A 27,442-nucleotide genomic window follows, 5' to 3' on the forward strand; every position below is an offset into this window, starting at 1 on the left:
CTCATTTTAAGGTCTTTTTTTTTTCAAAGATTGTTGAAGACGAGTGTAGAAAAACCACAAATCACCCCCACCCTACACTCACACACAGCTGCATCAATTCTATTTTACAAAAAGTAAAAACTTTTAGTTGCCATCTCTTTGAAGCGTGAAGACATGTTTATTCATGCCTGACCTGCAGTGGCTAACACGATTTCCTTTTACTTGCAATGCTATACTGAATCTGTCCAAAATCCAAAACATAAAATACGAAACTAAAAAAGGGGGAAAAGTCAGACTTTTAATAAAAGTTTATTCTATTGAAATATTCAGAATTTAGTTCTGCTCTCAGCTTTAAGGTGAAATATTTAGCATCAGTAAGTTCTGACTTTAAAGTCAGTGCTTATTTAGAGCAACATTATATATATATTTTTTGTCTAAAAATAACTTTAACTTCAAAATTATTTTGATGGTACAGTATCTTGTAATAGGATGAATGGTGTCGCTGTCTCAGCCACTTGTTTCTGCTCTATGTAACTTCAGTAAGAAGGTAGGATCACAGTGTTACATACATCTCTACTTCAAACATACAAGTTTTCAAGGCACAACACTGTTATGATTTATCATTTTTGGTTATAATTATTAGCACCTACATTACATCTGACAAATTGTTACAGATGCCAATTTCTACATAATGTTGCTTAAACACTGACCCGCTGAGGCATTTGCCACATTCATAACATGAACTTTGCTTGCTCCTAAAGGCATTGATTAACAATTGCTATCAGCAACAAATGATGTGTCACATATATCATTTGAATACCTTGTAAGGTAATTCTACTCCATTGCGGGAATGGAGGACTCTGCCACTTACAGAATGTAAATATATTGAATGACTATTGCTGACAAATTCCAAAAATAATTACTATAAGAATATAACATATAACAAAATATAACATATTTGTCTCAGTATCTTCTACAATGATCAGATATAAACATGCAGTGTCAAATGTAAAAAATCCCTCATTGCTCTCTTCATGTTTAAAACATGTTTTAAATACCTGCGAATGCTAAAATATAAATATGCAATACACAAAAAAGACCATTCCATGTCCATCAGGTTGATACATATTTAAGGCACCCTTGTATGGAGGACCAAACCTGACATAAGTATAAATAAATAAATAAATGCATAAATGCATAAATAAATACATAAATAAAGTTGAAATAAATAAATGTATAAATAAATAAATAAATGCATAAATAAATAAATAAATGCATAAATAAATAAATAAATGCTGAAATAAATGTATAAATAAATAAATAAAAGTATAAATAAAAGAATAAATGCTTTTTATTTATTTCTACATTTCTGTTCACCTACATTTATTTATTTCTGTATTTCTGTTCACCTACATTTATCTATTTCTGTATTTCTGTATTTCTGTTCACCTACATTTATTTATTTCTGTATTTCTGTGTCCATATGTAAATGAGGAGGTAGGAGGTCCTAACCTCAGTCAAGAGCATGATTGGTTACAGGAGTGTGCTCGATGAGGGTCTACTACTTCTGCCTTACTAGCGGCGCTGATTCCTGTACACTGTACAGGAATGTTGCTGGCTACAAGCAAGCCCGCTCAGCTAACTGTTAGCTGCAGTTGTTGACATTTGTTCATGTAGCTCTGGTTTAGTTATGAATTTGACTGGCGTTCATTTTAACTTGCGAGGGTCCCAGGTGTGCTGGTGGTGTGGTTTGAGAATCCCGTCTGGAGAGAGAGGGGTCCTCAGCCATGTCCGCTAACCAGGAAAAACATTCTGCTCATCGCTCCAAGTCATGTATATGTGTATTCTAGACGAGCGCTACAGAGCACAAATCGTCCAAAAGTGCATGTTGTCGGTCTCATAACTTTGTCGTGAATGTCTGTACTCTCAAATAACTCATGGGTGGAACAGGCTGAGGCATTTGTTCACGCCGAGCGGCTCGAGAGCAGAGTGGAGACCCCTTTTAGCTCTTATGTTAGCTGTTAGCTGCTCGCTGTAGCGCAGCGTCCAGGTTACCTTGTGACACCGGTTACCATCGGGTATTTTTCATTCCGCACTGTTCAAATGGTCACTTAAAGCCATCGTTCCAAGCCGCATACATCGTTATTAAGCTGAAGCTAAGTCAGTGTGAAAACTGTACACTGTCATACAGCCTGCTGGTCAAACAGTCTGCAGAGTACGTTGACATCCAGCCCGAGCTCAGCGTGTGGTCAGTCAGCTGTGGCAAATCGTGAGACGCCCAGATCAACCTGTGATACAAACACCAGTAGTGACAATGGTTCATAGGAAAGCCCAGACATGTATCTCACTCTCGGTGGTAACATGTGTCAACAGTTAACCTGGACGCTACGCTCTTAGCGCTACAGCGAGCAGCTAAAAGCTAACAGCTAACTGCTAACAGCGGTGTCCACGCCGCTCTCGAGCCACTCGGCGTGAACAAATGCTTAATGCTGTTCCACACATGAGTTGTTTGGGAGTACAAAGATTCACGACAAAGTTATGAGACCGACAACATGCACTTTTGGACGATTTGTGCTCTGTAGCGCTCGTCTAGCAGTGGTTTGCAAGTCGCAGCCCCGGCATCTCCGTGTGGATAGAAGTGTTCAAGCCACGTCAAAACGAATACACATATACATGACTTGGAGCGATGAGCAGAATGTTTTTCCTGGTTAGCGGACATGGCTGAGGACCCCTCTCTCTCAAGACAGGATTATCTAACCACACCACCAGCACATCTGGGACCCTGGCAAGTTAAAATGAACGCCAGTTAACCTGTCACACTGGTCGAGGCCATTAAGCTAACTGGAGCTGTTTTACAACGTTACAGAGAGCGAGGCTTGAGATCAGGAATCGTTTGCTTTTGTCTGGCTCTCCGATTTGACCAATCATGCTCTTAACTGAGGTTAGGACCTCCTACCTCCTCATTTACATATGGACACAGAAATACAGAAATAAATAAATGTAGGTGAACAGAAATACAGAAATAAATAAATGTAGGTGAACAGAAATGTAGAAATAAATAAAAAGCATTTATTCTTTTATTTATACTTTTATTTATTTATTTATACATTTATTTCAGCATTTATTTATTTATACATTTATTTCAGCATTTATTTATTTATTCATTTATTTATGTATTTATCTATTTATGCATTTATTTATTTATACATTTATTTATTTATTTCAGCATTTATTTATGTATTTATGTATTTATGTATTTATTTATGCATTTATGCATTTATGCATTTATTTATTTATTTATACTTATGTCAGGTTTGGTCCTCCATACCCTTGGTCAGTGGCAGGAACACAGAATAAGGCACTGTCATTGGAGACTGAAACAGAAATCTCTGGACAATAAGGAAACATGGGGTGGTGACGGAAAGGATTGGATTGTGGTTCAGACTCAGGTATAAATGCTGCAGTTTGCAAGATAAAGTCAGTTTGCTTTATGAGGCATATACCTGAGGCCTATTAAACAGAGGTGGCCTTATGTTCTACTTTGGACTGTCAGTGTGATGAAAACAGGAAGACCCTCAACCACAAACCGCCCTTTGTGCAGGCCTGAGTTATTCTTGTTTGTGACACGCAGTCTTTGTTGGTCTGGCTCCAGTCAGCATCAGATTGCTGGGCTGCAGCAATGACCTGCATACTTATTACATAATACGTAATAATACGTATTCACTATTCTTACATGCTTTTTTGCTTTCCTATAATTTAAAACCAAATTATGGCAAATATATCAATCGCATATCCAAATGCATGGCATGGAAATGGAATAAGTTTTCGACATGTAGTTCGCATAAATGTGAATGTCAAATAAACTTGTCACTAAAATAGTGCTTGTGTCCTCATGCAGTTTTAAAATTAACAGGACGAGGAAAATGTCAAGATTGTAGATGGGCTGACTTGTGTGAAGTGTGAAGGATTTTCACCTGAAAATAGGAAAGTTAAATTACCTTAGAATGAGCCTTTATATCTACAGAGGTAGTGTGCCATGTTGTAAGACCATTCTTCTACAGTAACCCAGACAGGACAAACTTAATGCTGGCTCTTGAGGGGGCCTCCTGTATTTTTTGTGCTTGTCACGTTTTAAGCGGCCAACTAAAACCGCTTACGACCACCATTTTTAAAAACCAGAGCTAGTGTCACATGTTCGACTGATAAATGGGGGAATAAACAAAAGATTTTCACTATTTTCATTAATTGAAGTGACAGTAGAATAGGGACCAGTCATGTTTGGATGCCAATGAAAGCATGCAAAGCCAGGAGCAACACATGTATACAGTTAATGTAGTCCACCATAGTTGTTACTAGCAATGCTGGGAAATTGGAGACGTATACAGTGACTCAATGATGTGACTCTACAGCAGCTCTCATGCCTGTGGAAAATCAAACCATCTCTTAAAAAGGTTTCCAGGTTCAGCCAACTTTGAACCAGCATTTGCACCAGGCCAGAACCAGCACTTCGGTGTCAAATGGCACAAAATGCCAGTTTATACATAATGTTGCTTTAAGATCCCTATGATGACAGGAAAAGTTTATTAGTTAATGTACAATGTCTATGGAGCCACTGATATTTTATTCACATTCCTGTAACTGTAATGAATTATTGCTTTGATTCACATTTTCCTTTTAGCAATGTTTGACACTGTAATTATTTCATGATGCTGCTTTAAGTTATTATGACCGTCTCACACATTTCTCAAAGGAAATGTCCACTAGAGTCAAGATTAGGCCTTTAATGGGTTATATTTCATTTGAGTGAGTCACTATAGGGTAAATTTCAACCGCCTTCATCCCACTTCTTTCCTCTGTGTTCTTTTGTAGTCAGACCACAGTTGCTCCAAGTTGTCTTTCACATACCAACTCTGTCAATGTGTGAGTAGAAGTATTCAACAGAGGACATACAATACTATATACTGAAGCATTATGCTTAGTATGTTAATTAATCATTAAATACTCAGAGACAATTCTCCTTTTCAAGGATTTGGTGTGCATTCATTTGGATTGTTACTTTTCTTGAAGAAAACACATGCTTTGGTGATTGTAAGACTTTTAAATCAGAATATACCAAGTCAGCGTATAATGTGGAGCCCCACAATAAAAGTTCTTCTTTCTTTTACAGTGTTGCTGGGGTTTTGACATCTTTAGAGAGTGAGAAATCACAAAGGTTTGAAAAAAGAAGCTTTAAGTGAGTTTTTAAGAATGGCCGTGCTACAACAGCATCAACAATCGCTTGCCATGAGCACAAGATGGCGTGCCCTTTACACAGTGGTTTGAGCATAAGCTGTACTGATGCATGTGGCTGTGACTACTCTTTACACCATCTGAATTATCACCATTAACAAAGACAGACATGCAAAAATTGAAACGTTATTAAAACAGCATCAAACAGGACATTGTCTATGTGTAATACACCACAGGATGTCAGGAAACAGCATCACCACAAGCCTGACAAACTCACTCAGCCATTTCAGTTCACTTCATGTGAACAACCTGCATGTGGTTGTTGTGACATCCACAAACATTTCCACAGCCTTTGTTATTTAAACAGCTACAACCACGACCAAAGTGAGCCATACCATGATGAAAGCATCACTTCTAACTGTACTACTTGCCCATCACAGTAATGCAGCTTTACCAAAAAAAACAAACCATACCTCCGAAGCTGACTGAAGTTTATTTGAAACACTAAGGTTTTTCAGACTATTTAAAGGAAATTGTGTCTAAAACAACACATAAATAGAATCTTTCTAATTGAAAATGACATCTTATGGCTTCAATAAAAGGTTAAATAATAGTGTCAGGAAATATACTTATTCACTTTCTTACTGAGAGCTAGTGAAGGAAATCAATACACAATATAGTACGTCAAATTTGCAGGTAACACACTATCAAATATGCACAATTTCCACTGCTTGCATTGAGGTTTCCATTCTCATATTGTACCACCAGGGGGAACAGGAGACCAGTAATTCAGCCATAGCATCACAGAACACACCCTTTTCAGTATCTCTCAGGAAGCACTAGCCGTTTTTAGACAGGGCAGCAAGCCGCCAATTTGCCCATCCTTTTGGCGGCTAAGTCCTCGGTTTTAGACTGAGGCTGGCAAATTGGGGGTCTGTTTTGGTCCACCGATTTGCCGCCTCGGAGGGTACACCTATTTCCGCCTCGCCTGCTATCTAAATCTGAGGCATCAATGTGTCGGCCCTTGCGTAAGATGGGCGGAGGTGTCGTTGAGCTGCACTGTTGTGCGACCTACAGCCGGGGAGTTTTAAAACCAAGAAACAGCTGATCACAGCAGTCAGTCCATCACTTCATCCGCGGACATTAAGATGAGCAACTGAGCAGCCGCTGAGATCCAGGAGATGCTAGGGTCTCCTCGGTCTCTGTAGCTGTTTGGTTGTGTGGCCACAGAATGCATATAGGGGAAACACTGGTGTGTGTTCACGTTTGTATTCGGGGGGCCATCCAAGAATTTGTGCCCAGTGGCCCCTGCCCTCTTGATCCAGGCCTGATTATAGGGGTGGTAAACTTTCAAGATCGGTAGATGCTTGAGAGTTGGTATTGGGGTTAACCAGTCAGAGGAAATACAAGAGATACACACTTTCTCGGAGGTGCCCTTGCTTTGTTACTAGAAGTACCACTGCAAGAAGCAACATCTTGTACTACTAGTTCAAGAACTTTTTGTTTTTCTTATAATAAGCACTTGTTTGAAATGTGAATGTCAATTGAAGTGATGGCCCTATTCACCTGTCCCTGTGACTTTTAGGCAACTGCCCTGATGGCCCCAGAATTCCAATGGCCCTGAAGGCTCCACTTTTAATGATTAATGAACAGGTTTGGTCAATTTGCTTTGGAATATGCAACGCTAAAACACAATATAAATGGATATCCCTGCTTTTTACTATATCTAAACAATATCTGGGAATTGCCGTTTACATGGAACATGAAAATCGTGGTTAATCATATCCCTTTACATGATAATAACAGTAGGTCTATCACGGTTTCTGATCCTTTGCCTCCAGATTTGTCTTCATCTCTCACCATCTCAACCTCTCTGTTCCATATGCTCAGAAATCAGACTGAGGGGCACATGATAAAGCCATATCCAGGTTTTCTTAAACCAGGATGTGACACAGAAGTGGAAAACATAACCAGGATACTCCAAAAAAAACGTGATCATAACCTGAATACTGGAGCAAATGTAAGCTCATGGTTGGATATCCAACTGATTAACCATTGTATTTACTAAATGAAGTCACATTAAGTTACTTACAGTTGAAACCACCTGCACAAACTATCACATGGAAGTTTTTTCCATCAGGTATCTGGCAGACAACAGAAAGTTCCAGTGTCCCTAAATAACATAATTAACCATAAAACGAAAAGTTGCGTTGTATATCACATTAACACCTGACAGGACTTATTACGTAACTGTGGGCGAATGCGGATTGGGGGGGACGGGACATCCTGCCTGCTGTCAAACGCCTGCTAACTGACTGGCGGGGGGGGGCAAAATGTGACACCGGAAGTACTCACATGTAAGCTGTTGTAGCTTTGCAGCTGTGACGATGGATGCTACGTAGAAATTGCTCACCGAGCTGCTTTATACCGTAGCCATTTACATTCCCGCCACGTGTGTGGAAGACGAATATACATAGCTGTTAATTAGTCTCGCATTTAATCCTTTTTTGGACCGTTTGGACATAACAAGTGCTTGAATATACGGCGGGGACACTATGAAAATACAGTGACAAAGACCAACATTTTATTCCAAGGTGAGTCACGTTAGCTAGCACTAACCTAACGTTATGATAACAGGGGGCTATACTTGGTTTTAGCAACACTGTTTTTTGTTCAAAGGTTATTTTCGACGTATTTTTATATATTTACTTTTGTTTAGACAAGAAGTGGCGTTAACTCCAGGCTTGACCTGATGATGAAAAGACAAGGTTCTGGTTTCCTCTTCCTAAAGTGCACCTAAAATGTGGATGGCACACGGAGTCTGAACTCACATATTGTTAACATTGTTATTATAAAATGACAGGACTGGAATGAATGTGACATTAGACTACTTTTTCCATTTAATACCGTTTGTTTGTCTTCGGTGCTTTTGCTTATTTACAGAAAGGAGCAGGTGCAACATGATCGTTATCTGTGTCCGTTTTATCTATGTTGTGTCGTCCATTGGTTTTATAAAGACACTAAGTTATTTTACAGGGTTTCTTATTTGAATGTGATTCCCCCATTCACATTTTGCCATGATGTTGAACCACAGTGTTGTCCTCATAAAGTTCCTAGTTACAGTGTAGTATAGTATTGAGTGAGATAGATAACTAACACAACAACAATACACTTGCACTACATTGCAGGTGTATTGATAAACCTCAAGCACTTAATTTTTTTAATTTTAATAATCTGGTTGAGATTTATTCTACATACATTTTCTTTTATCCTGATGTTGATGGTTACATTGCCTCTGCCACCTGGTGAACACATGGACGCTGTGACTCAGACTAGATCATGGTAAGGACCAATAATCTGCTATCACTCAGTAGTGAAACAGAAGCCTGCCTGGGTTTGTCTGACGCCTTTTTAAAGCGTAATGGGTAATGTGAGCAACTGCTGTTACCAGGAACAAAAGCAGCACATAACAATCAAACCAACACCTACTTAGCAAACTGAAGTCCAGAGGTTTTAAAGGAGCAGTTGACGCCCAAATCAAAAATACACATTTGGCCATTTTACATGTGGTGCCATTTATTCATCTAGATTGTTTTTGTGCAAGTTACCGAGGTTAGGCGATATCGGCTGTGGAGATGTCTGTCTTTTCCTCAGTATAATGGACCCAGATGGCATTCAACTTGTGGTGCTCAAAGCTATAAGTTGCATCAGTCAAAAAATGCGTCAAAACATATAGTTGCACCTGACTATAAGTAGCATTTATTTAGAAATGTATTTCACAAAACTGAAGACCAAGAACAGACATTTAATCTGGAAAGGCAAGCTATTCAACTACACAATAGCACACAGAACAACAGGCTTAATAGGTATATTTACATAACAGCTGTTAGCCCCGCCAATCAGCTGTTAGCCTAGCAACGCTAACTATCAAACTGACGTAGTCAATACTCTGTTGGCTGTCCATCGTTGCTCCGTTGGTCCTCCCTCCACCACAACCTCAGGTTATTCACCATCGGGCTCCTTTGTCGCTCTCCTCTCCGCTGTGGTCTCCCCCACCTTGCGGTGATGTTGGATGGTCGCTGCTCCGCCGTTACTGGTAGGGTCTTCAGGTGTTCAGCACAGGAGCTCCTGGACCTCTGCTGTCACTTCACCCCAGGCTCCATTGCTGGAACTGGCAGGCGCTTCATTTATTCTTTGTTTTGTTTGTTCCACTTTGTTAAGTGTCCTTGGGTACCCTGAAAGGCGCTATATAAATTAAATGTAGTATTATTATTATTATTATTATTATTATTATACCTGGGAGGCTGAATAGGCTGAATTAACAAGCCAGCGAGTCAAACAAGCAAGTTATTACCGGTAAGCAAGTTCACCAAGCTGTCGATCTCATTCCACATCACTGAATCTATTGAATTCTGAACAACTCCGCCAACTCCTGAGGAAGCCTAGAGCGCCCTCTCGCGGCTGTAGACGGTAATGTTTACTCCTTATATATATTTTGATATATAAGTCGCACTTGACTTTTAGTCGCAGGACCAGCCAAATTATGAAAAAAAGTGCAACTTATAGTCTGGAAAATACGGTACCCGACAGCAATGTCTCTTTCCAGACTTCATGGAAACTCAATGTCATGTTTCCTTCTGTGGGATGATATAGGAAGGAAACATTACATCTACTCATGCACAAGAGGCTAGCACGCATTATAGCTCATCAAGGTGGTTGCTGTTGATGTTTACAACCCGCGCTTTCAAAAGCCTAACCCCGTCGTCCAGGAGTAGGTGCAGGCTTCTGTGCGGTGACATGGTTGGTCGAATGTGTATTTCTGGCGCATTGAGGGCAGGCATTTTAATATAGAGGGTACAATTTTGGACCATCAGTAGAAGGTCCCAGCCTAGACATAGGGATTTCTGTAGTTGTGTATAGTGTTTTGCTTAATTGCTGTGAGTGGATTGAGCAAGATTGAACTTAAAGGGATATTCCGGTGTAAGTTGAATCCATGTTCTAACACACCATGTCACCGAGTAGGACCCCCCCTCGAAAGATAAAGTTTGCAGAGCGCTAGCTCGCGTAGCTTTAGCATCCTCAGAAACGACTGCACGTCAACAATACACTACAGTAAATGGATCCAATTATAAACGGCCACCAAAAAAACCACAAATAATGCTAACAATAGCACCAAACTTCAGCAACAGTACAAATAGGGTCTCAGCACATAGTCCAGGGCATCTAACCTCTGCTAGCTTAGCTGGATTTCTATTGTGAAGCCAAAAACAGATTTCAACTCTCCTCCATCAGCTTCAGGGTCGGGGAAGTCCCGGCGCGACGATTAACGTGTGCGGTTAGAAATGCTCAATTCCGTTCTTTTCCCTGTCCGCTGTCCAGGTAAGATGCATATACATTTTTTATTGCTTTTTGATGGAATCATAATCATACCAGGGTTCTCCCCAGACGGTGGAACAACGGCGCTGCGCTGCTATACTGCTAGCTCAGCGCCACTATACTCATTTTCAAGCCTCCGTAAACCATCATTTAAACTTTTCCCCACGGTAAAGTTTCTTTGTGCAAATGTCTCTATAGAGTTGTTGGATTTTAAGTGGATCAGACATCTGAATGTGTGTAATGGTTTGCCAATGAAGGCACATGTGTTCATTCAGAACATAAAAATGTTTCACGTTTTGCAAGTTTGTCTCAATTACATAGGAAGTGTCTTTCACATGGAACTGTGGCAGTATACTGTGGCTACTTATCCTGTCTGCTCTGTACATTTTGTTGCTGAAACGGGGTGGGAAGACGTAAGCAATAAAGAAGATAGAGAAAATAACCAGAATGTTAAAGCCCCCCTCCATGCAAGGCTTCATATAACTTTTTCAGATTATATGCAGTAGTATTCCCCATCAACTCTGGATTTATGATCATAAATGACAAAGAAAAGCAGCAGACACTTCTGAAGAAAAAATTGTGGACGTCTCATTGTTTAAGTAGCTTTAATCAGGCTCTCAGCGAGATTACACCAGCTGACATTCCTGTTGACACACGAGAAATTCTGTGACTTTGTTTTGTCTGACCTTAGACAACCCTGGGGGAGTGGTTGATGTGTCGACTTCAGTGTGGCTTTGTTGAGAACATACAAAAACCAAACCCCTGCAAGATGTTTGACTGAGTTCTTTTTCTTAGAAGTAGAGGTGGGTGATCACAATTGGCTGGTTCCAGCTTCTTAAAGATCTGCTGCTTTCACATCACTGTCTGTACAAAGTGTATGGTGTGATATGAATTCTCTTGGTTTAACTCATGCTGTTTTCCTCTCATTTTAATCAGAGGAACAAAGCTTTAATAGGAGAGTTTTGAAGCAGCAGGCAGTCAGTTCTAAATGAATTTTCGCCAAGCACTGTAACTGTATGTGAGCATTAGAGCCTTATCCACCCCCATTCGATCTTTGATTGTCTTTCCTAATATGTTTGCAGAAATAAAACACAAGCTCAGTTTTAATGACCTGTATGTCCACATCTCCAAGCTGAATTACAGGGCGGCAGGCTTTGAAAACTGTGGCCAATCAAAGATGCCGTGTCTCACTGGTATACAGAGTCTGTGCAACCATCCATCTTACCAGGGACAAAACAAACTTTAATATTAACTTACTTATCGTAGGCGGTACCATTGTGTACAAACCCTGTGATCCATTAGAAGTGTTGGACATTTTGTTTTGTGTTAAGGCTGTTTACCCAACTGGATTGTGTGCTTTACAGTACGTGCTTTATTTGCGCCCTGTGAGAATGACACAGCTGTCTTTGTGTTGGTGTTACACCTGCTTTTGTTTGTAGGAAAAAGGTGCTGTTGATTGGCAAGTATAAGGAAGTGGACAAAACGGCAACCACAAACCTTAGTGCAAGAAATTTTGGAGTCAGTGGAAAAAAAGACTTGGTCAGAGGCCACATCCTCCTCCACAGCTGCAAAACACACACACATAGTCATTTTTTCATTTATTTGAATTTATGTAAGATTTGTGAAGTATTTTAATAGCTGTATTTTTGGAACTAGTGAGAGTCTCTATTATGCGTCTACCCTGATCCTCCCAACAAGTTGAAACAAGCAGAGCTATGTTATGTACTGCCTGTGTCAATGCTGTGAATAAGAGGAAATGACTCCAACAGTGAGTGGGTCAGTACGTTTGCATTCCTGTTAGTGAGTATCCGGGTTTGGTTTTCTTACCCAACAATGTAGTGTAGTGTTAAAATCTACACAGGGAGTGGACTCAGATTCTTGACTAATGAACAAGTTAAAATAGGACAGAATTCGTTCCCAGCCTCAGGGTCTGGTTCCAGTGGTAAAACATCAATGGAAAATCGCTGAAGCTGCACTTTGTTGGGTCATTTGCTTGGACGCATGAGCTCCAGTTATTTCCAGTGGCTTATTTCCATCAAACTGCAAGCTGTTCGAGATTTTAGTTTATTCTGATTAGGGCTGGGCAATGGATCAATAGCAGATAGTGTGAAATGAAACTATATATATACTATACTATATACTATATCTTAAAAAGCTGTATTCAGGGCTGTAAACTAGCGGTCGCCACTCGCCAAATGCGACTAAAATATTCCCCTGGCGACTTAATTTTGGAGGGATACATGCCACGGGGCGGGTAAATGTTTGTCCCGATGGTCATGCTCTTGCAATAAATTATGCATGATACAACAAAACATTGTAGTAGCTGTAAAGTGATAAATTATGACGGTAGCAAACGTTGGTGCTTAACCGGTGATTTGTTGTGTGTAGCACTGAAGTAGCTCCCCCGACGTCACCGCTGTAGAAAATAGTTCCCCTCAGAAGCAACGTAGCGTGAGCGTCACCGCTCTTTAAATGTTTGGCGCAGTGACTGTAGCCATTTTTAGACAGAGCACCAAGCCGCCAATCTGCCCGTCCTTTTGGCAGCTCGGTCAGCGGTTTTAGACAGAGGCCGGCAAATTGGGGGTCTGTTTTGGTCCACTGATTTTCCGCCTCGGAGGGTACACTTATTTCCGGAAAAGTGCCGGCCGTGGGTGAGATGGGCGGAGGTGTCAATGACCTGCAATGTTGTGCGACCCACAACCGAGGAGTTTTAAAACCAGTCCATCACTTCATCCGCGGACATTAAGATGAGCAACTGGACAGCCGCTGAGATCCAGGAGATGCTAGCGTCTCCTCGGTCTCTGTAGCTGTTTGGTTGTGTTAGCTAGTTGTTGTAGCGCAAGCTAGTAGGAACGGTCGCTACTTTCAAATTAAAAGCCCCCCGCTAAGAACCCAGTTCTAAACTCCGATAGGGTGCAATGTAAAGCTCTTATTTTGAAGACAAATTCGTTGTCACTGTTCACAGCCCAACGTCGAGCTTCACGTCACGTCACATGTTTACGCCTACCTCAGAGGCGGCTTTTGGAAAAGGAGGAATATTACACCTCCGTTTTAGAAAGATTGGCCGGCAAATTGCTGCTCTTACCTTGAAGCAAATGTGCCGCCTTTTCTATCTAAAAAGGGCTTGTGATTCGAGCGCAGCAATTTGGTTAAGTGAGAAGTGGAAGACTGACAGGGAATGGCTTCAGTACGATGACTCGACGGGTGTCATGTTTTGCTCCGTCTGCCGGACACACGCAAAAGAAAAGCAATGTTATGAAATTTAATTAATAATATTAAAATGTATTTCTAAATAATGCTTTGGCCTCTTTTCTAAGCATGTATTGCTACATAATACTGTTATCTCCATGAAAAGTACTGAAACAGATGTATATGCAACAAAAAGAGGCAATTTATTATTTGGCCGGTAAAAAATTTACTTGGCCGGTAGATTCTTTCATCTACCGGTCCCCTTGGCAGGTGAGCCAAAAAGTTAGTTTACAGCCCTGGTTGTATTACAGTGATTTTCTGAACTTAGAGTTCTACTTTTTCTGATACTTCTCTTACCCACCTAGTAATTATATCCACAATATCTATAGATATTGTGGATATAATTACTAGGTGGTTCTCTTACCCATCTATATTTATATCTATATCTATAGATATCTATATCTATAGATATTGTGGATATAATTACTAGGTGGGTAAGAGAAGTATCAGAAAAAGTAGAACTCTAAGTTCAGAAAATCACTGTAATACAACCAGGGCTGTAGATATAGATATAGTATAATATTCTGTCTCCCAGTCCTCGCATTTATAAAGTGAGATTAAGAAGTTTGAGATAAGCTTTAAATCCAATACCTGAACATTTCTGTAATGTACCAGAAGTCGAGGATTAAAGACCTATTTATCCATACCATGAGTTCCACACATATATCAAACCTAGTCTGTCCTGAAGGATTCCTTTGGGGACACTTTCGGACAGCCTCTTGCAAGCTTCTCACAGCCCCTTGCTAGAATGTAAATGGATTATTCCTTCTCCAAGTAGTGAGAGCTTGGCAGGCGAGTGTATGAAAAACACACCATTTGCTCTGTAATCCTAGGAGATGTGGCTGACATTTATTCTTTCCTGCTGTCCCCGCAGTTTCACCAGAGCTTCCTACATCAGGATGAAGGGACGAAGAGACGCTCATCAGGACCGGTGAGTTCAAATCAGAACAAGAAACTCTCACTTCCCATTGTTTACTCTCGACCACACTTCCTCATAGATTTGTTACTATGAGTTTCTGTGGGGTTCTTTTGTTGTCGTTGGGCAACAATGTAATGATGTAAAGCTTTTCATTTTCTTGAATTCATTGTAAATGCATTTTTACAGAATTCAAAATCTAAAAGAAAAAATTTCCAATTCCCTTGGTACTCATTTCTTGAAGTAATCCTTAGTGTTCACTCCTGTTTGATTTGACCTGTGGTTACTGGTGTTTATCGACAAGTGCAGTTTAATACAACAACAAACAGGAGCAACTGCTTTTCATTTTTAATAACAATCTACTATCCACTATCAATTAAAACTAAAGTACAGAGAGGTAATCATAGAATGCAGATGCATTAAATTACCTTGGCTGAAGACATGCAGGCCATAAATGACACAAATACGGGTTTTGATGACGTAAAAATCTTAGGGATTCATTCAGTTTTGGGTAGGCAGCATGTTGTTGTTTACTGGAAGACATTAGTCAAATAATGCCTTTATTTTCCCATCCACAGGGGCTGCTTAGTGGGGATAATTTTCTTCATTCTGGGCCTGGGAACGCTGCTACCATGGAATTTCTTCATGACTGCCTCATTGGTAAAAACATGGCAATTACTTAATCCCTCAAAGACAGTCAGGCTGAAACATTTTTTTCTTTGTCTCATTAAAACCAGTAGACTCAGTCATTAAGATTGTAGTATATCATAATTTTCCCAGTCAGATCTGCATAAAAGCCTTTTTTCAAAGTGACATCAAGGAAGTTGTCCGTCCAGTGGTTCATTAAACATCTTAAAGAATCACGTGCTGACAGTGTTTTTATGGTAAATGTGCTGTTTATGTAATATAAAAAATATCTTGAAAAACTATAGTCTTTAATCTACATGATGGATTGGATTAGTCAAATTGGTATTTTGTAGCAAGTGGTTTAAGTGATTTGTTGATGTGTTATGCACTCTGGGTGAAGGGTGTTAAAATGTCATAACCCCATAGTCCACCACACAGTTTATCATATGACTTAACCATGTGAATTATCGCACGTGTACCCACATGTTCACGTGTCTGGATGAAGCTTCTTTTCACATACATGTTACCTGCATCTCTGATGCCTCATGAGCAATTATTTGATTCCAGCTGAAAGCATTGCCACCTCAGTCAGAGCTATTTTCAGCTTCTTATTGAAAAAGGATGAAGCTGTGACAGTGTGTCCAGCAGCCTCATAAACCAGTCTCAAGCAACAAATCAAATGAGAGCAGTGTTAAAGCATTGTGATATGTCATCTTCCCAAACTCACCTGCACCTCAGATTTCTAATCAGTTGGATATTATGAAAATGTAGCTTAATGTTAATTAAAGCGAAACTCTCGCCAAAATGCCTACCTAGGCTTTTTATGTTCAAAAACGTTCTTTTTAGTAAACTCTGTGTACACAAACAATGTTCTTAAAGCTCATGTTCATGTGTAGAGACCTTGGTGACACTACGAGCAAAGTTTCGTGTTGTATGTCGAGCCCTCTTAGTGTTTTAAAAATAGAGATTTTGATGCCATCACAAAAATGCAGCATGCCATTGAAAATGATTTTGACCCGAAAACGTCAATACGGTAAATCTTAAAAGTGGCTCTTTCATCATAATTATGCTTTTACGTGAAGGTTTGACTCGGGTACATTCACAAAAAAAGCCTAGGTTGCATTTTGGCGAGAGTTTCACTTTAAAGGCTACTGCTGTGTGCCATTGTATGTTATTTCCTGGCTGTTGATGGGGCACAAGTCGTAAAATTATTATTGCCCTTTACCAATTTGATCTTCAGTGCACCTACTCACTACAGTAGCTCATCGTCTGCCATTATTTCCTTTATTTACAAAAGGTCTGTATTATTTTTTTTACTGTTTAATCTTGTATCCATATACATGCTACAATGATAATCTAATATGCAATCAGAGGATTATCTTTAAGTAGTTTTTTTCAAGATGCAGTTATTTCTTGTTTGTTTTTAGCTTCCTGGTGCCAGTGGAACAAGCTGTTAACCCAAAATGTATTGCTCATACAGTTGTTATGGTGGTACCAAATGGCATGTTAGAGCTGCAACGATTACTTGATTACGTGGTAACTACTGAATTAATCGTGAAATTATTTGATAATCGATTGATAATTTGTTTAATTCATTTTTGAAAGAAAAAGAGTCAAAAATCGCTGATACCACCTTGTTAATTGTGAATATTTTCTGGCTTCTCTCCTTATCTATGACAGTAAACTGAATATGTTTCAGTTGTGGACAAAACATTTAAGGACATCATCTCGGGCTTTGAGAAACACCAATCAACATTTTTCAACATTCACAGACATTTCATAGACCAAACAACAACTAATCACTTAATTGAGAAAATAATCCACATAATAAAAAAATATAAGTTAGTTGCAGTTTTCTACATATCAGGAGCATCAATGGCATTCATTTGGAGTCATGTTTCTTGCTTCCTGGTGATTGCAAGTCCAATATCCACACTCTTTTAGCTCTGGCTGGGTTTCTACCAACAATTGAGGGAAATCTCTGACTCCATCACTGCTAAATACCTCACTTGCAAGTTACTAACTTTCTGCTGTGTGGTGCTGGGCAGATACTGTAGCGTACAGGGGGTTTAACAGAACTTTCCATCTTAAAACGTCTGCCAAATGAATCAAACAGATCGATTAACAAATAATTTGACGATTAATTCAGTCTTGAAACACGGTTGTTGAGCACAATGTTTATGAACCAAAACAATTTAAAGCTGTTTTGGCCTTAAAAACCAAAACATTGAACTGGAAAGCACTAAAACTAGTTGTTGAGCTGAGGAGAACCAGAGTATTTTTTTTGTTGTTGTTTTTTTTCACTATGCGTGACATCTTTCATATTATCTCATAAAAAATGGGAAGTGCAGCTTTAAAAGGGGTGAGAATTGACCTACTCCTCTACTTTATTGTGGATTCTGAAAGTTATTTAAAGGTCACTACGAATGAGTGAATGTCAATATGAAGAGATTTTGGATACTGGTCAGTTCAGTTGGGGAAGTGGTTATTATAGACTGTTTATATGCGTATATGCGTGCATGCGTGCGTGATGGAATGATCATTTGGCAGTGATAATCCAACATCTGTCTTGTTATCCTCTGTCTTTGCAGTATTTCCAAGGTCGCCTAAACACAACAGAATGGAGCAACGGTACAGTGGTGGTCCGCAAGGAATACTACTTCAACAATTGGATGACCCTGCTATCCCAGCTGCCCCTGCTGCTGTTCACCCTGCTCAACTCCATTCTCTACCAAAGGTCAGTAACAGTTCAGTTTGGTTTATTCAGATTGCATTAAAAGTCTATTCAAAGCTGTAATTGAGCCTTATTTGTTTCTTCTTACACAGAAGGATGTCATTTTTCCCATAAAGTTTGTTCAGTAAAAGTAGTGAATGTAATTATTGTTGGGCATTTACCGTATGTCTGACCATGTAGATTATCCAGCTTGATGTTGAGCCTTATCCTGGTTAAATGATGTTTGTATTTCTTCCCCCAGGATATCTGAGGCAATCCGCATTGCAGGTAGCCTGGTTTTTATTCTGCTGCTCTTCATCCTCACAGCAGTGCTTGTCAAAGTGCCTATGGGGGAAGACCGCTTCTTCTCTGTCACAATGGCTACAATCTGGTTCATCAACTGTAAGTCAATCAGGCTGCGCATGTGTGTACGAGTAAAGAGCAGTAAACGGTATCAAATTAAATGATGCTTCCTCCTCAGCATTCGGAGCTGTGCTGCAGGGCAGCCTGTTTGGCCTGGTGGGTCTCCTGCCCCAGAAATACAGTGCTGTCTTCATGAGTGGCCAGGGCCTCGCTGGGACCTTCGCTGCCATCGCCATGCTCATAGCCATAGGCAGTAAGCCACCCACATACACACAAAACACAACTGGGTGCCTAATTCCCAGTTGCCTAGTAACAGAGAACATTCAAAATGGATGTTGAGCTATTCAAATCAGCATGATGCCACCCACCACACAACACATTTCCATTTCGAACACATGGCTTGTGTCAGGCTTTTTATTTATCTTGTATGTCTCAATCCATGAATTACTGTTCAGCTAACTTGTGTGTTTTTCACTCAGGTGATGCAGACTCTGAATCAGCAGCATTGGGATACTTCATCACACCATGTGTTGGGACGCTGCTTACACTCTTCAGCTACCTGCTGCTCTCCCGTCTGGTCAGTCAGCTCATCGTCTCTCTCTCACCCAAACTAGAGTCACACGGATGCTACTGTTTCTGATCACACACCGTTAATTGACAGTTAATTTAAAGAGAATTGAAATATTTGAATCAGTAAATACTTTGCAATATGAAGTGGGTCTCTTGATACGAGAAAAAATTGTAAACAAGCAGTTACAAAAAAAAAATGTAATTTAATCCTCAAATGTGAAACGGGTATAAAAACTGCTTCATCCGACTGTAAGCAAGCAGAGAACTGACCTGAATTAGAAGTACATGTTAACTTTTGTCTGAGTTAGGCCCTGATCACACTGAGAATTGTCTGTACAGGCGGGACCTTTTTAAAATACCATGGAAAAGCCTGTCGGGCAAAATGGCCTTGTGCGACTGTGGATTGGGCAACATGTGCAACCAGGCGATCAAATGTTATTAACGTTTGCCAAAGATTTCTATCAACAAATCTTTGTGTAACCTGACGCTTAGTAAAGAAAAATGTTGACCCTGTTTCTTTGGAGTCACACTAAACTCGATCTTTATCTAAATGTGTATACAAAGGAAAACCGTACAATTCATGTTTATATTTATTTATTTGCTGCATTTTAGCTGTAAGGCCTGATTATTTTGTCTGGTATTTCCTTGCAGGAGTTTGCCCAGTATCATCTGAACAAAAGCAACAAGTATGAAGCAGGCACTACAGATGAGCTGCTGAAAGGTGGGATTTTGGCTTCACCAAATTCATCTTCATACTGTTTTGTTTCACAGCGTGTGTTCTAATCTTAAAGTTCAGTCTCTTTAACATTAGTAGAATTTAAATGATCTAACATTTATCTGACAGAGAGAACATCTGTTTTCTTTTCCAACAAGTACACAATTCTGTCCTTTTCCATCTGGTTGAATCAGATCTATTCAGTGGAACATTATCTTGTTAAGCAAGTTGACCCTGTATTTATCCAATTAGAGTGCTGGCAGTGCCCAGACAAAGACGGAGCTTGTTAGACACAGGACTCCAATTCTCATGGTGTTGTCTATGAATCTTAAAAGGCCCAAAGAGATGAATTGGTTTACGTCATTTACTAAACCAGAGGTCATATTTGAAATATTTCCTTCAAACACTTGATGAACAGTAAAAAATGTTTATATTGAAAAAGTTGTTATGTGAAGTATTTTGTATACTTGTAATTGCAGAGAGCAGCACAGTGGAGAACGGCAAGGTGAATGGCCATGTTAACGGCTCAGCTGGTGGCAGTCCAGCTGAGAACGAGGTGGAGGCCAGTGCAGACGGGACCAAGCGCGCCTTCCTGTCACTGAAGCAGGACGAGAGTGGACAAGCCAAGGCCTCGGTCGTAGAGGTCTTCAAAAAGGTTTGATGCTTCAATCTCAAACTACTAAGTTACTTAAATAATTCCCTTTCACACAAGAAAAAAGTGTTCTATATTATGTTTTGCGTGTTTTCCAAAAAAACCATAACTTTTTCATTTTTACAGATCTGGGTGATGGCATTCTGCGTGACGTTCGTGTTCACAGTCACTCTGTCCGTCTTCCCAGCTGTCACTGCAGATGTCAGAACAATATTCTCTCAAAAATGGGGTAATACCTTCCCTCCCTTCAATGATCAAAATAGATCTCTGCTGCATTTAACACATAACAGACTATACACACATACACAGACATTACTTCTGTTGTGTAAACTCTCAATGCCCTTGTATGTTCTCCTCAGAGCGTTTCTTTATCTCAGTGTGCTGCTTCTTGACTTTCAACATCAACGATTGGCTCGGACGGACCATCACCACCTTGATACGCTGGGTGAGTGTCTGGTCGCATCATGTCTACATATGATAGCAATGTTTCTCCTCCATTCACTTTGCTACCACTGGATGATTTGTTGATTTCATTACAGATATTTATCATAACTTGGTCAATGTACAATATTATGGTCTCTGTCCAGACCTTAATACTTACTACAGCAATTATTTGATTTAGTTTTTGTTGAATTTACTGCTGGAAAGCCTATAACCACATACAGCATTAATTCTGTACATGGACCCAGCAGTTACTGGTTAAATCCTGCATTCATGCATTTTTAATTTGGTGTTTATCACTTTCTGATGTAAAAGTCTGTATTTACTTCATACAATTTTTTTCTTAAATTCAGTGACTAAATTAGTTGTTGTTTTTTTTTTTTTACATGAAATCTAGTTTTGGTTTATATTAAAATGTAATTTTGATATATAAATAAGGGAAATTTACATGATCTAGCCAGTAGCATATCTACGCTTCTACTTCTGACACTTTTTTGTATTGTACTAGTTGAGAGAGTGAAATTTGTTCTTGTTTAATATGTAGGTAATTTACAAGAAAAATAAGAAACGGAAAGAAGCCTGAAATATTACAATAATTGTAGCATAAATATTTTTTTTATTCTGCTTTGTTTTCCTGATAATATTGAAGCTCATTACTTTCCATTACAGCAGTGATGATATGATATGTAACAACTCTGCTTGAAAATATCTAAAAACAACCGTTGTTATATATTTTCGTGAGTGGTGTACTTGTGTTATCCTAAAGAAATCCTAATTATTAAAGGAAGTCCATTTTTACATATCCACTTGCTGTAACCTTTTCTAAATAATGAAACTTATTTTTTTGTCATGACCTTCATTTCCTCTTTGTGTCTTTCCTGTCTCCTCTGCAGCCTCGTAAAGAGTCTCGACTGTTCCCTGTGCTAGTTGTCTCCAGGGTGGTGTTCATCCCTCTGCTGATGTTCTGTAATGTCCAGAGCCGCAACTACCTTCCCGTTTATTTCTCCCATGATGCTGCTTTCACTGCCATCATGGCTCTCTTCTCTCTGTCCAGTGGCTATTTTGTCTGCCTTTCCATGTCCTACGCACCACAGTGAGTACAAACAAGTTAATCAGCGAATAGAAGTGACATAATAACCTGTGTCAGTAACTCCTCTATAATTACACAAGACTACAGGACTTAAAAGCCTTCAAAACTGTTTAAGACAGTTCCATGATTTTTTTTTATTGTGATGTGTAAATCTTTTGGTTGCAGTTGATTTTAACAGTATACCACCTATGACTGCTGTTCTGAAGACTGCCAGATTTTGCCATTTGTTTATCATCCATTTTTCAATGTATATAGTTAGATAGAATATAATATAACTACACTTGGTTGCATAGGAGACTGGAGCCTACAGACTTTTAAGAGAGACTAGCATTTTGGTCAGAGACTAATTAACGATGCCATACGAAGGGCTATGAGTCATAGCAGCACCATATAAAATACATTTTACCCATGATAAACCCACCAATAAGAGCAGGCCAGCAGAACCTCCCAACATTCATAACAATGAAGACCAATAAGCACTTTCACAATCAGCAAGATTGAGACATTCAGACTGTTTCATACAACAAAAATGTTGTAGCCAAAAACTATTCAAATTAGCAAAACAGCTATCTACCAGTCTACTGTGGCTGTTGTTTCTTGTTCTTTTACTCACCAACATATTTAAAACTAATCTGCTGTTTTAAAAAAATCCCAAATTGACCGTTGTCTTGTTGTGTAGATGCATTTTTTGATAAACACTTGCTGTTATCTCAATAAACATCTCAATGTCTGTTGAATGCCTTTTTAATGTGAAGCAACAGCAATGTTGAGCAGTTGAGTTAGCATAATCAGTGACTGAGCAATTTAATTGATTTCTGATACAGCTGTAGGAGAGTGAATAGTAAACAGTGAGGCGGTTATCTACAAGATACAATTGAAAACAAGCCATTTAAATCCTATTTGTATTTCTAAATTCCTATTTAAATGTGGGAATGGCAGACTCCACCTTAACAATAAAAACTAGGGATGTCCCGATCAGGTTTTTTTACCCCGATCCCAATTCCGAGTCCTTTAATATTTAGTAAATGCCGATACTGAGTCCTGATCCGATACTTGGCCTAACTAATATTTTCCTGGATAATACAGCTGCATTTCGTAAAAAACTACCTGCATCCAAGCTGTTCCTTAATAGATTTTTTTTATTTTGTTTTAACAAAGTATATACCGTATGGCTTTTTCTTATTCTGCATATGCTATTACATCATTGGTCTACCACCTTCCTTGCGCTAGCAGGTGAGTCTGTGATGCTGTGCTTTGACAGCAGACCCTCGTGTACAGCCAGCTAAAGTGTGTGCGAGACACAACGCACACTTGGTGCCTCCATATCATCCATTGCTTTTTACATATTCCTTACATTGTTATGTAAAATGACATTGACCTGTTGCTTGTCTATTTCACAAGTGTTCAGCATCTCTTCTGATGCCTGTTTTACATGTGCTGCTGTATGAGACCCACAAAACTAATGCGCATAGCGGCATGTTGTAACTTGAAAGAGGAATCAATAAAATGTAATGCGGGATGGGAGGGCATACCAGGGATTCAAAAACTCCAGATGACGAAGAAAACCTTGATCCTCTACTACGGAGTTGAGCTGGTTATCCAGAGCGATGAATTAAATGATCTTCTCTGTAATATTTTGTTGTATCAAATGAGTAATATTAAATGCAGCTCTTTTGTTACCCCCTCCCGAAACGGTCATGCGGCAGATGTAAAATGTCGCCACTGGACTGCTTTCCCTTTCTAATTTATTTCCACTCTGCGGACATTTGTCCACAGGTTTGCCAGTGTAACGTTACGCAAGCGTCTGCGTTCTCCCACAAATTGTGCTCTGACGTAAAAAAAAAAATCGGCCTTGGGTCCATGTTCAAAATTGCCGATCCCCAATCAGTGGAAAAAAGCCCATATCGGCCCTTATCCTGATCCTGCAGATTGGATCGGGACATCCCTAATAAAAACTACTGTACATGACGGTAAGAAAGTAAACAGAGTTTTATGTCACTAACACCACAAGGGCTTAAAACTGAAATTATTATAGCTCATGAAAACTGTACTGTGCAGCAGTCAAATCTGGAATGGAGTGGATCTGGAGTGTTATTGATAGGGTGTGTTCAAAATCATCCCCTGGAACCGGCTTGATCTCGAAGACACAAAAATACTAAGGTGGCCGGATGTTCAGTGGGATGAATCGGTCTCAATCTCAGCTAGTTAATTTATGTATTGCAGTAAAGTTAACTGTGACTACTGGCTACCTTTTTTTTTTTTTTAAAGATTATTAGTACGTTCTGGAGCAATGAACATTATGATTTAAAGTATGTGATTTGCATATAATTGTTAAGCTGGGACTTAACAAAAGTATGATCTTTGACCAAACATTCCACAGCTGAGCTTCTGTCCCACCTGCTCTCTCATCAGGTTAGTGGAGCCTAAGGACGCAGAGACTGCAGGAGCCTTGATGACCTTCTTCTTAGCCCTTGGTCTGTCCATAGGAGCCGCCCTGTCCTTCCCACTCAGGGCTCTGGTCTAATCACACATACAGTGCAGCACTGCATAGACACTGTAGAATATGTTCAAACATACCTGGAGGAAGGAGGAATATGATAAATGTTTTATCATGTTGCCCGCCCCCCCACCCAGGACCCTGTGCGATGCTGTAAAAACACAGCTCATGAAGTATCACAAATGACTGACAAGGTTCCCTTTTTGAAAGTCGGAATAAGGGAGATTTTGTTAATGTTATCTGCTGCCTACCTGTTAGAAAAAGATGACTGTCTGTACATAGAATCTTTAGGTTTCTCATAAGATTGATCTATGTTGTTTCTTTTATGTTGACTGTTGTGTGTTCATTTTTAGGTTTATTTATGTTTACTTTAGGTTTGCTGTAAGTAGTGTTTGGGCATTTCTTCTCAGCTGATTGTGTGTAGATAAAGGGACACCTTAGAAAGGCAGAATTAATTTTTATTTGCAACATTCAGGTAAGCCTATGTGTGATAGAATTATTTTGCCACAGTTGAGCTATGTTTATATGAAATTTGTTTGGCTTTTAATAATTTGATGGGTTGAGGGTTTGAATGATTACAGTGAATCTATTTATCATTAGATCAATAACAGTAGGTATGTTGTTTATTTCTTTAAATAGTTATTTTGTATTTTTTAATTAAATAGAACAAACAAAAAAATACTTGTATTATTGTACTGTCAATAATCAATGGAAGTTTGAAGAGCTGCCTCATGGGCAAGGCTGAACGGAGCAAGTGGGAACAGGCTCAGGACTGAAGCAGTTAAAGGGGTGAGGGTGGGGGGGACCCTGCGAGGAACAGATACAAAATGACCACACAGAAACCCGTAATAACCACCACTGATAATGTTAAATTAATAGCTAATTATAATATATTGAAATGCTTTCAAAGTTATTCAGCAATTGTTTTTTGTTAAGTTAAAACTGATTAATGACTAATTTGTAAAAGGTTAATAAATAGTGTGGTTCAGCTATAAACATTATTTGGATGTCATAAAGCTGCAGCTGATGTTTATAAACCTTTACAATTACTTTTTAAAAGGTTTCCCAAAGCATTTAATTATAACTTTATTTAAGTTGTTTTTTGTTTTTTTGTTTTTAACTATAAATGTAACATTTATAATGATAGAATTTAGCTGCTGTGTCTCTTTCATTCTTTTGTAGACAGGTGGGGGACATTTAACATGTTAGGGGCCTGTCTTTGCTCAATTCGACCATGTATCCTATTTTAGTTTTGCTTCACCAGTACAAACCTGCACTAGGCTACTACTGCTATCAAGGTTACTACTGCAATCTGTTAGTCAAAAGACTGAAGTCCTTCAGAGTTCTACTTCCTTTGCTGAAAGTGGATCAACTTGAAAGACTTGTGCTGTGACACTGAGGTCGCAGGATTCTTCTTAATGACAGGAACTGGAGTTGGCACAGCACCAGATCAGACTTGATTATATCTGTTGATAACATGCCAGAGGCCATGCTAACAGGTTATGAGTAGGACAGCATTCTTCACTTGACACAGGCTGGTACTGACCCTATGATGCAAGTGTTCAGGCTCAATACAAGAAGTAGCTTGACCTCAGTTTATATCAAATCTTTAGCTTCTCCCAAGAACAACTGGCAGCAATGGTTTTGTTTCGAAATGAAACGGTGTTGAAATGCTGTTGTTGTAAGCAATTAAAAAAAAACAAAAAAACGATCTAATCAGATCTGGAAAGTAAGGTCATTCTGTTTGAAAAGAACAAAAAAAAATTCAAAGGCACTGCACATGCTTCTACTGTTTAGTATTGAATGAATATTGTATTGGCTTCCTAGCTATTTCAGATACTTTTTGGATTATTTTAGTCATTGTTACCAATGTGCCATTGACTAATGATTTCATTTTGTTGGGAGAGTTCTTTGTTTCAATCTCATGATCAACAAAAGGTTTTTAGTTTAGTGTGCTTAAATGTTTATTAAGCCTTTAATTTACATTTAGCACTTTATTTTGTAGTTACTGATTCTGTAAAATGAAGAGTTTTTATGAGTTATTGTATGAGTTGTCATGTACATGTACAGTAAATGGAGAACATTTGTGTTGTGATAACTGCTGTTTCAAATGAACCAAGGGCTGAGTCCTGCTAGTGGGAGCAATAATAATTTGGTGGGACTAAAACTTTAAAAGTGGCTTATTTTTTTTAAAATACATGACTTATGCTGCCTTCACATCTAGTGGGATTTGTTTGCAGCTTTGGCGCACATGCATTCATATCTGGGTGAATGGAAACTAAACAAACACAGCAAGTAGTTCTCAGGGCACCTATGAGTACTTGCTGCCAATCCCAAAGTTCAAAATCAGTTGATGCTAATTGATATCTGAACACTTTTTCAGTTGGAAGCTAATATTGACGATATTTCCTTCAGAATGTCAATGCAGCATCAGTCATGGAGATGAAGAGGTCGGCTGCAGGTTGCAGTGATTTGACACCGGTACTCCTATGTTGTATTTCCAACTAAGGTTCAGAAGATTTTCACTGTTACAGTTTACTTCCTCTCTACTTTTTAAGTGTTTGGATAAAGAATGTAGATGAATGTTCAGTCATGAGATATGTCTAGTTCACAGGCCTAATTCAGCCTAATTACATTAATAATATTCAGCCTTAATGAGAATGAAACCCAGTTTAAAAGATTCCTGTTGTGTTTACATCCTATTGGATTAACTAAATACTAGCTGCTGTCTGCCCCCTTGTGGTAATTTAAAGAACTGAACCAGAGTGATCTCGAATTGAAGCCTTATCAAAGCACCAACATGTCATATTGTTGTGTTTTCTCTGATATGTGATTGCAGTATAAATACCTAGCGTGACCCAGTTTATTCTGCACACTTGTGCTCAATACAAACAAATGCAGGCGGAAGACAGATAGATGATTGAACTACCGGACCAGAAAAGGGAATTCATGCTTAAGCCTGTTTATAATGTATCTTTATAGATCTGACTGTTAATAAATGGATGGTTCTAACAGGCGGTATGTT

The 27,442-nt window shown here is 39.1% G+C and overlaps 1 protein-coding gene across 2 annotated transcripts; it reads left to right on the plus strand.

The window, feature by feature from the left end:
• Positions 1-7,542: 7,542 nt before the first annotated feature.
• On the plus strand, positions 7,543-27,429 carry LOC115589214 (equilibrative nucleoside transporter 2-like). 2 transcript variants are annotated; one of them, XM_030429995.1, is made up of 13 exons: positions 7,543-7,802; positions 14,708-14,764; positions 15,328-15,409; positions 17,968-18,113; positions 18,352-18,491; positions 18,571-18,705; positions 18,932-19,029; positions 19,674-19,743; positions 20,217-20,392; positions 20,516-20,618; positions 20,749-20,834; positions 21,724-21,923; positions 24,333-27,429. In XM_030429995.1, the coding sequence occupies exons 2-13, from the start codon at positions 14,733-14,735 to the stop codon at positions 24,442-24,444; spliced, it is 1,380 nt and encodes a 459-aa protein (XP_030285855.1). In that variant the 5' UTR covers positions 7,543-7,802; positions 14,708-14,732; the 3' UTR covers positions 24,445-27,429. The 2 variants fall into 2 exon arrangements, with proteins under 2 accessions (XP_030285855.1, XP_030285856.1); XM_030429996.1 differs by lacking the exon at positions 15,328-15,409.
• Positions 27,430-27,442: the final 13 nt, after the last annotated feature.

This window comes from Sparus aurata, chromosome 10 (assembly GCF_900880675.1).
Source record: "Sparus aurata chromosome 10, fSpaAur1.1, whole genome shotgun sequence".
NCBI lineage: Eukaryota > Metazoa > Chordata > Actinopteri > Spariformes > Sparidae > Sparus > Sparus aurata.